The 10,558-nt window shown below is 39.7% G+C and overlaps 1 protein-coding gene across 1 annotated transcript; it reads left to right on the top strand.

Annotated features, from left to right (window-relative positions):
* The first annotated feature begins 3,847 nt into the window (after positions 1-3,847).
* Positions 3,848-9,940, top strand: fgf7 (fibroblast growth factor 7). Its single transcript, XM_031306170.2, has 4 exons — positions 3,848-4,142; positions 4,587-5,234; positions 8,680-8,786; positions 8,945-9,940. Exons 2-4 carry the CDS (start codon positions 4,949-4,951, stop codon positions 9,158-9,160), a joined length of 609 nt encoding a protein of 202 aa, XP_031162030.1. The 5' UTR covers positions 3,848-4,142; positions 4,587-4,948; the 3' UTR covers positions 9,161-9,940.
* Positions 9,941-10,558: the final 618 nt, after the last annotated feature.

Genomic DNA, 10,558 nt, shown 5'->3' with positions numbered 1-10,558 from the left:
ACACACACACACACACACACACACACAAAGTAAGTTTCGATAACAGTGTATACACTATACATGGCGTGTCAACTGAGGACACACATGGCATGTTAGTAGCCCGTTGAAGTAGCCTTATGATGTTCTTATTGCGGCATTGCATTACTTTTGCTATTTCACTTTTATTACACTAAGTAAAGCTAATACCACCACTAATAAAACAATTATTACTTGTCTACTACTACTACTACTACTACTTATAATAGTTTTATATTTTAGTCTTATTATTATAAAGGAAGGAAATAAGAAAAAGTGACAAATGAACAAAAAAAGTAAGACACAAAAGGCAACTAAAAGAACTGTCTCCAGATGTGTTTTAAGGAGTGATTTAAAATCCAATATAGATGCAAGTAAGTAAGTTGGTCCTCAGGCAGATCATTTTACAGTCTCGGAGCGAATGGGTTGGACAGAATACACAGTAAGATAAATTTGACAAGCAAAACAGGGGACTACTTTAGTAATTAATGCTTGGGAAAACAAGCAAGTTCCTGTAACAAAGGTAACTGATTCGTGCGGAGGATAAAAACTGATCTGATGTGCTGTAAGTCAAAGCAAAGGTCACATGGGTAAGCACAAACATCTTTCGAGAACAAAGTGAGAGCACAAAAACCTGATACTATATGTTAAAGAAAGTTTGAAGTCTGCCACGTTTACAACTTACTTGTCTCACCTTTCCTCATCTTGTATGGTCAATGATGCGCCTCTTAACCTGTGAACTCAGGGCTCTTGTAAGTTCTCTAGAAAGAGGTGCATTTAACTGCTGCAATCAAATATCCCAAGAGCTGTTTAAGTGGCATGCTGTTGGACCCTCAGCTCCCTAAATGTATACCTTCACTTTATTACATGACTTTGTTTTCAATAACGGCAGCAAAGTTGTTACACATCTCCAAGCAGCCTCACTAGATATTATTTCCTTGTTCCCCGCTGACAAGGATCACTGATTGAATAACATGTTTATCTAGTGATACATACAGTACCCTCCATTCATGCAGCATCCCAACCTAATACCAAATGCCATGAAATGGTCAGCATGTGGATTAGGGCTGCACGATTATGGCCAAAATGATAATCACGATTATTTTGATCAATATATTGATCACGATTAATTATCACGATTATTTGTTGATTTTAACCAAAACACATTTTATTATCAAATAGGCTAATTATAACTTCTTTCACATCCATATTGTGCTACATTCCTGCCAATACATCCATATTGTGCTACATTCCTCCTTTGTTGAAGGATACTATGAAGGAGTATGACATTTCAGCTGTTGTGCGACCGCTTTCCAAACATGCGCGTTTGCTGTGAAAAGATACAGGCAACGCAATTTTCTGTTCACGTTAACGGCGCATGTTAAAATCTGGTGCTGATAGGGCACCGGAGCTAACGTTAGCCTACCGTTAGCTACAGTAGTAACTGGATTAAACACGGCTAAAATGCTGACAGCTAAACGGTGTAGTGTGACTGTATTTCACTGTAGAGGATTAAAACAGCGGGACGTACAACAGTCTGCCGCTAAAGCTATGAGCTAAAAGACTCAAACTAGCACTGGTCACTGCTGTTGTCTGAAAAACAACAGACGGGACAAAATGTTGCGTTTACTGGTAAACTGGTAAACCTCGTGACGACTTGTGACTGACTGCTATCTGTTGTGGAATTTTCCTCACGTTACTCTGTCCTCTGTGACTGTCTACATCTAAACTAAACTGCGCGGTGCAGGGAACAACTCTGATTTGCTCATGGAGGCACGTGATCAGAGAGTGGTTTACGGAGCTTGCGAAAAAAAAAGCTTTGATACAGAGCTTTCTATGAACGGAATGAAGCATTTTAAATATCGCTCGATCACGTGAATTTGATAGTGGGAAGCCAAAATCGTGATCGTGATAAAAATTTGATTAATTGTACAGCCCTAATGTGGATGACTGACAGTACTGGGAGTGACCTTTCCCCGAGAAGTTACTGATTGTAATGGTGAGACATGTAGATATTTATTGAAAGGAAGTGATGGAGTGGCAGAGCCTTCCATCCTTCCATTTTACATTGCACAACAAGTCTGAATTGTGGTGGCAACATGCTGGGGAAATAATCCGAAACGCCCTTGTCTGGAGCCATGTCAAACTCCTTTGAGGAGATCCTGAGGTGTTCCCAAGCCAGATAGAATACACAATCATTCAAGCACACTGTGGATCAGCACAAGGGTCTGCACCCAGTTGAACATACCAGAAATACCACCACAGGGAGACATACTGATCAGATGCCTGACTCAACTCAACTGTTGCTCCTTTTAAAATGGAGGAGCAACAGTTCTGGTCTGAGTTTCTTCAGCTCCTTTCCCACTAAGAAAGTGACATTCAAAAGCCAAAGATCAGTCCTCCAAAGGTCCCACCTGTCGCCCAACTGGCATGGTACTATAACCCAACGCAGATCCTCGCAGGAAGTGAGCCCACATGGAGACCCTGCATTGTTTTGATCATGACCAGGCCCAGCCACTAAGGTCTCACCTGCAAGTTCCCCTTAAAGGCCTGTTTACAAGAGGGGGCCCCAGCTTCCCGATTTCAGGCAAGGTCACTCATTTCTGTTTAGGCCAATTCATAAGGGTTCTGGAATCACCTTATCTGGCCTCTCTCCTGGTAGCAATTTAAATTGGGGGACCCTTCCAGATGCTACCTGGCCTTGACAACACAGGGTCACACAAACCCCTCCACCATGAGAAGGTGGCAATTTATGGGTAGTGGTTCTGTAAAATTCTCATAAACTGCAGTCCACCTGTCTGGAAAAATATTTTTTATTCAAGAGTCAAACTCTTTGCGCTCTGCTTTCAAAGTATTGCATATGAAGTACACGTATGTCATGGAATTATATTTCTATTCATATTGAAACGTTAATTTTTAAAAATCTAGAATTTTGCATTCATTTTAATGTCTAGTTCTCTGGTGTTTTTAAGAATGTGGCTTCCTGAAGTTACATGTTAAGTGATGTTTCCTTGGCCTATGCATTCTAAAGACCAGAGTGTGAATGGTCTCTGAGGTGATAGAAGGGACAGATGACTAGGCCAGAGTGACACCTAATACATCAGGTCTTTACGACCCCCAGTTTAGAGATGAGAAGGAGACCTATTGAAGAGCCAGAACTGCCAGAAGTCTCTCTCTCTCAGGCCTGCAGCCCTGACCTCCACAGGGGGGCGCGTCATTAGGGCCCATATAAACTTTTGAAGTAGTGAGTCCAAGGAAAGGCCAGGTATGTAAGGCAATAAATTGTGACTTTAAATACAAACACGAAAAGTGAAAGAGTGCATGACCCCTGACAAAGAGATGACTACTTCTGAGAAGTTATGTCTTCTGTTTTTCTCCTCTTGGATGGATACATGTCAGCCATAACTTATTGCTTCCCACTATTACACTCAATAAGAATGAAAACTAAAGGGCTTCTTTGAAGTTTTTTTTACTTCAGTCAACAAATCCTAACCAATGATTCAGTGCAGGTAAGTAAAACCACTTTTAATTAATTCTGACATTTAAATTGATAGGGAATAAATTCTTTAAAGCTTCGTCACTACATCTTAATGTGAGTCATAATGAGATCAGTAACAAGCAAAAAACTATTTAAGTGTGAGATGTGTTTTTGGAAACGGCAGAGAGGTTGTAGAAAGTTCTGTGAGGGTGAGTGTGCATGCAAATGTTCTTAAAGTATTTAGGAGTGCATACCAAGGAGAGTCTGCTATTATAAGTGTTTATAGCTCCCTCTCATGTCCGGTGGGTGAGTGACAGCGAGAGGCAGGCAGAGGGTGTTTCTCCATTGCATCTCGGCCAGGGACAGCTGACTGGTTGGGATCTAATTGCTCTCAAGTGAGGTCAGCAGGAGGCATTTATCTAAGCAGAGTGCACAGCGACAGTGGAAGATGCACATAGTCAGCCTGCCAGAATCAGGGAGACATCTGTGGGAATTGACAGAACCTGCCAGCTCTTGCTTAGCTTTACTGCATTACTGGGCTTGGTTTGCAACTGAGACTACAGCTTTAGAACTACAGAGTCTTCAAATTAAAACTCTCTCTGAAAGGGAACACACCTCTGACAACTCCCTGTCATCACTCAGAGTACATGTAAGTCATAAACTATGGTTTGTTTTTGTTTGTTTGTTTTTATACAAGAAAAGCAGCATTGTTTGTTTTAAAGTACATACTGTGTGTATGCTGATACAGAGAAGATTACAGACAATAGACTTGTGAAGCAAGTGGGACTTGATGCAATATTTCACTGTTCTGGGTCCATGACAGGGAGACATATGCCTGTCAAAGTACACCACAGGAATTTTGAGTTATTGCTTGGAAATATTCAAAACATATTTGTATGAAACAGAAAACCAGAATCTCTTTGTAAGGTGTTTGTGTTTGTGAACTCTACTATAGAACTGTCTGAATCCTAGTAATCATCTATTAGTTTTTTGAAGCGGCTTTAACAAAAAACTCAACTTGCAAGCGAACCTGTGAGTTTGATTTTTTTTCCAACTGCATTAGCTAGAATCAAACAGTTTTTTTTTTTTATAGTGACATCCTGCGTAACATTTCCTGACCTGGATTATGACGTCCCTTGTCGGACTATGGTCTCTAAGGATGAAGCCGTCAACGCAGATCGTCACCGAGCACTAAAGAGAGACATCATCTCATAATACTGTCACCTGTCTTCAGACCAGGCAACAGTTTTTAACCAACCCCAACCAGCTTCACAAAGTCTCCTCCACAACCACCCCATCTCAACGTCCCACTAGGAACCCCTGCTGCAGGAACAGGGACCCGGAAGTCACAACACAAGTCAGCGATCAGGGGGTTGCTGGGCTGAGGGATAGTGCACAGATCTCTATCTCACATTTAAGTATGTTGTTCATTGATCCCCACTGCATTGTATTATAATGCACAAATGGATGCTGACATGGAACCTTCAAAATCTGTTCTCGGGACTGTACCTGCATGTAATCTTCTTGTTCGGCAGTGTGTGTGTGGTCTACAGTGACTGCACTCCAGAACAACTTTCTGCCATCATGAACTGCTCCAAACACGAGCGCCACAACAGGAACTACGACTACATGGAGGGAGGAGATGTGCGCATCCGACAGCTGTTCAGCCGCACGCAGTGGTTCCTAACAATTGATGATTATGGCAACATCACTGGGACTCAAGATCCCACCAACTGCTACAGTAAGGATGACTTTTTTGTCTAATTATAAAACCAATGGATCACTATGAGCTCCTCTGCATTTATTAGTAATAAACAAGAGCTTGAATCCTAGAATTTGAAATGCTGTAATTTTACAATGCAGAGTTTAGTTGTGAGATGTTTCCACTGAGTGAAGAACTTTTGGCCTGTCAAGGTGACAGAAGCACATGGGAGGTGTTATTGTACAGAATTCTCCACAGTGTAATCACAATGTTAATGGGTCATGTGTCTCTGTTAGAGCAGCCAAAGTGACAGAGGTAAAATATAGCAGGTGGGGGCTTTGGCTTGCTAAATCATAACACCATCTAAACACAGGCTGTAATGAAGTAAACTGAAAGGTCTTGGAGCCTGATGGGTGCCAGGCCCGTGTGACCTCGGACTCATACCGCCACAGGCACACATTTGTTCAGCCTGATTTACTCTCCCAGAAACTTGCAGTATCAGAATGAGATCTTAGGACAAAGAATTGGCATGAATATTAGAAATGGAAAAATGTATGCTATTAACCTTCTGATGAACCTATGGTTAGCAACTGACTCTGATCTCACACAAACACAGCCACCATACGGTGATTAGTCCAAAATTACTGTTCCATACAATTAAAAGCACAACTGTCAAATAAGGCATGCCAGTTGACTGCTGAGTGACTCATTTTATTTAATAACCATCGTAATTGTAATTTAACACAGTAAATTGTTAAATTTGTTGCTTTAGAGCCAACGTGTACCACTGGAAATCTCTGTCACAATGAGGATGTTTTAAGTAGTTATCATTTCCTCCTATCTGAGAGTCTGGCGTAGGCTGGAATGTTGACTTGACAGGGAAATGCCTCAAAGTGGATGGAAAAGATGCTTGTGCAACAATTGGTTATGGAAGACAAAAAAATGTATACACCCATATGTGGCTGACAATTGCACGCTAAAAGCACACAGAAATGTAATCAATAAGCCTTTGATGAGACCAGCGTGGTGCAGATATATATGTAATAAATCAGTGAGTCATACTTTTTGGCTGCAGTGAAGAAGTCCTGAAAAGCTGATTGCATGAAAGCCTTTTTTTTCTTTACAAAAAAAAGAAACCAAAATGAGAAACTTGGAGCTGCATTTTTTTTTGGCCTCCACATTCTGTGTGCCTCTGCAACAAAAATATAGGCTTACTTCCAGTGAACTCATCTGTTGCACCGCACAAGTTTTTACCAACTTTATTGCATTTCAAAGGGTTGTTTTGATCAAAAATCGAAATGTCTAAGACGTGGATGTTGTTATTTCTTTGTAGCTTTCGTATCTGCAATGTATAGAGAACTAGAATGTCTAACACTGATATTGGGCATTATAGAAAAGAAAGTGTGTTGTGTGTGCTGTAGAAATGTTTCTGAAAAGAAAAATATTATGTGTGCATTCTGGTGATTTAGGAGTATTGCAACAGTTTCTAGGACAATTTTGTTCTGAATGTGTAAAGAAATCCTGAAAAGTAAACAAACACGTTATGCATAAGATAACTGACTTACTTCTAACAAAAATTCTTATGAAAAATTGTTACAAAAATGTTGTTTTAAAAAACAGCAAACAGCAGATAAACAACTTACAAGTAGGCAAACAACAACTTCTAACCACAGCATGACAACTAGAAAACAGGGAATTCAAAGACAGAAGAGTAGTAGTATGTTTTAACCTAGTTTCCTAATAAGTCACTCAAATGCAGCCAAATAAAAATAACAGACTGATTACACCCGCAATTAAATTCACTGTATTTTGCCAAAAATGAAATGCAGATAATCTGATAAAGATATGGAGTATGTTGTAGTTTTAGTACAGATAGTGTTGTTAAGGTATTTAGTATGAAGCAGGCAATATTAATCTCAACATCAGAACATCCTTAGAAGCAAATGTAAACAATGGATTCAGACTCTGTTCGGAGAAAGTAAGATTAGGGATTACCCACAAATTAGTTTACTTAGCCAGATGCTGGACCAGCGAGTGATGACTAATCTGTCCAAGCTGAGGATAGCCTATCTGCGTCTGTGCCAAAATGTTAACAATATGTATGTGTGCATGTGTGTGTGGAAATGTGTTCCATCTTTCCACAGTAGACCAAACAATGGTAGCTGTTACATGTAATATTATGGGAATAGCATTTCCATGCTTCAAACCATAAAAACAAACTAAGCATGAAGCACTTAGTGAAATCCCTACTTGAGAAATAAACATGCAGTTGCATCTACAGTTGCCACCGATATATTACAATTAATTAATGATCAACTGACTTTGAATTTATAAGGGCTTTACAAATGAAGATGTAGCTGCAACAGTGTTAATTTGAACTTCACCTTAAGTCATGATAAATAAAATCAAACAGGGGAATAGAAAAGCAGGTTTAAATACATGTGAGTGCACAGTCAAAGGGCAGTAATATTAAGTCAAATATCAAATGCAAGCAGAGCAGAGCTGGGAGGAGGCCTCGGGGAAGACCCAGGACTAGGTGGAGGGATTATATCTCCAACCTGGTCTGGGAACGCCTCGGGATCCCCCAGTCGGAGCTGGTTAATGTGGCTCGGGAAAGGGAAGTTTGGGGTCCCCTGCTGGAGCTGCTACCCCCGAGACCCGATACCGGATAAGCGGAAGAAGATGGATGGATGGAAGCAGAGCAGAGCACAAACAACATTCCAAATCAAGATTGGGTCACTGCCATCTGTTTGTGATCGAGCAAATACTAAAATGCTGCATGCTCAAAGTCAGTCTGAGGAGCTGCCTGTCAAATGAAAGAATTTCTGCAATACATTAACATTAAAAACAAGGTTTTTATATTACCTAACAATCAATGAGCTGGACTTTGTTGGAGTTCTTGAAATGCACATTTGTGTGTTAATCTTAGTTTTACTGTTACAAGTTTTGGACATAATGTTAATTTGTTAATGTTTTATGATTCACCATATTTGTAATGTCATACCTTTAATCACAAGAACTAAGGGAACGCCTTATAATAGCTTTTCCTATGATGAGACCTGACAAAGTGATGCAGGCCTTTAGCCGGAAGAGATATATGTATATTGCATGACAAAATAATAAGAAATCACAAACCAAAATAGTTAAGCACAAGTGTTTTTAGTCTCCCACAGATTTGAAGAGCAGGCCTAAAACGTAGCGTGCAAGCTCATTCAAGGAGGTAGTTTTCTCAATCCCAGGAGAGAGAGGCCTAATCTTTCTCCCATATGTGCTATGACATTGGTTGTGGTTTGTGTAATGGCCACCAAGGCCAATTAACAAGTCTTGAATAAAGCCAGAGAGACCACAGACTGATTAACCACAGGAACTTTCCTCCAGTTTGTTAATGAAGATGAATGTTGTAGAGCTGGAGTGAAGGCTGGATGTCGATAGGGTCTTATCTGTCCTGTAATATGTCTCATTTTTCTGTGTGAATGTCTGGCAGGTATCCTGGAGATCAGGACAGTGTCTGAGGGGGGCATACTGGCTATCAAAGGCGTGAAGAGTCAGTATTATATCTCTATGAACAAGGCTGGACAGCTGCAAGGCAAGGTAATATTCTTCCTCAGTGAGAAAAGGCATACACTTTTTAAGATGATCCAGTCGTGCAGAAATAGAACTATTGCAAAACATCCATTTGAAATAATCAAGACCAAGAACTGCCAGTAAAGACAATAGTATTGCAGTAATGTTTGTCTCATCCTTTACAGAGGATCTACAATGAAAACTGCAACTTCAAGGAGGTTTTCCTAGAAAACTACTTCAACGCTTACTCCTCTGTAAAGAGGACTAAAAATGGCAAAGAAATGTTTATAGCCCTGTCTCAGAAGGGACGGCCGATGAGAGGGAAGAAGACCAGGAGGGAGCATATAGCATCTCACTTCATCCCTATGAAGTGCAGGGAAGAGGAGAGGAGGGTGGACTGAAAAAGCTGAGGACTAATGAGTCGCAAATTGTGTATGATTTCAATCACATATTATATATGTTAACAGACACACGTAAACTCATTACTGACATCACGCTCCACTCTCCTCCTGTTATAGACCAGTTATGTAATGTTCAATAATACGTTGTAGTTTTCATAAGCAACAGATATCAGATGGGCACATTCAACTATTCCAAACATCCTCAAATAAGATGTTGATACAAGGAAATATTTGAAATAGCTTCAACTGGTACACAAACTGTAAAACTACTAAAGTCTACTCAATGTTATTGTTATTTTGAGTTAAATATTATATTTCCTTATAAAACAGTTAAGTGTTTACTTATAAAACAGTAAAATGTATTACGCAGTCAGGACTGTATCCTTTTCCAAAGATGATCTACACCCAGCCAGATAAGGAGACCTGTATGATCAACAGTAAGGTCCAGAATGTAGATTTGGCTTGACCAAGATGTGCTGAAGCAAGCTGGACTTGTCTTTTTTTACTGGTACAAGTGCTCAGAGCACACAAATTAGAAGCACAATAAACTACAAATGCATGTTCAGTAAAATTAGAGTATGTAGGGCAATCTGTTTGTGGATGATCTGTCTGTCCTTCATGCATTGAAGACCAGACTGTGGTCAAATGCATCGTAGCTGCTCACTGATTCCCTCTTCATTATCAAGGTGTGATTTTGAAATGCTAAAATATTCTGCTGCTGCTGGTGAAAAGATATCCAGAATAAAATACAAAATGAACAACAAAATAAATGTGTATGCTATGCAATCTCTTTCCATCAGAGTTAATAACCCTGTACACTACAAGATCACATATTTATTTATAAGGCAATTTTATTTTGTTTGTTTTAAGACCTTCCCACATTTATACCAGACTTAATAAAATACTAATTTCAAATTTAAAAGGCCAACTCTCTCTGCATGATATCATTGCAATTTCCCCATACAAGTGATAACATTAGAGCTCAACAATGTGTAGTAAAAGTAGAAGTAAAACCCCATTTATTTTCTCCATCATGTTTTAAGAAAAACATGTTTTATTCGCAATCTTATAGAGAAATACTTCACCACCCACAATCCTAAGCATAGCAGCGATGGGATCATGGAAATGTTTACCACATCCACGAACGGTAGAGCGAGCTTCTACCATTGAAGTCTATGATAGTTTCTGTACACAGTCTTGTACCTTTGCAGTTTTTTTTGCCTATTTCAAAATGATATTTTTCATGAAATCAAATGTTTTAAGGTCACAACTCATCTCGTAGCTGGTTGGCTTGGTTCCAGGCTTAAAACTCTTTATATAAGCATTTACAGTAATGAAACGTCAATGGAGATATAGAATGGGGAAAACACTTCCAGAATGAGAGCCGTTAAAAAAGTG

The sequence above is a fragment of the Sander lucioperca genome, chromosome 3 (assembly GCF_008315115.2).
Source record: "Sander lucioperca isolate FBNREF2018 chromosome 3, SLUC_FBN_1.2, whole genome shotgun sequence".
Lineage (NCBI taxonomy): Eukaryota > Metazoa > Chordata > Actinopteri > Perciformes > Percidae > Sander > Sander lucioperca.
The sequence above is the reverse complement of the archived record's forward strand: the minus strand, read 5'-3'. Positions and strand labels throughout refer to the sequence as shown.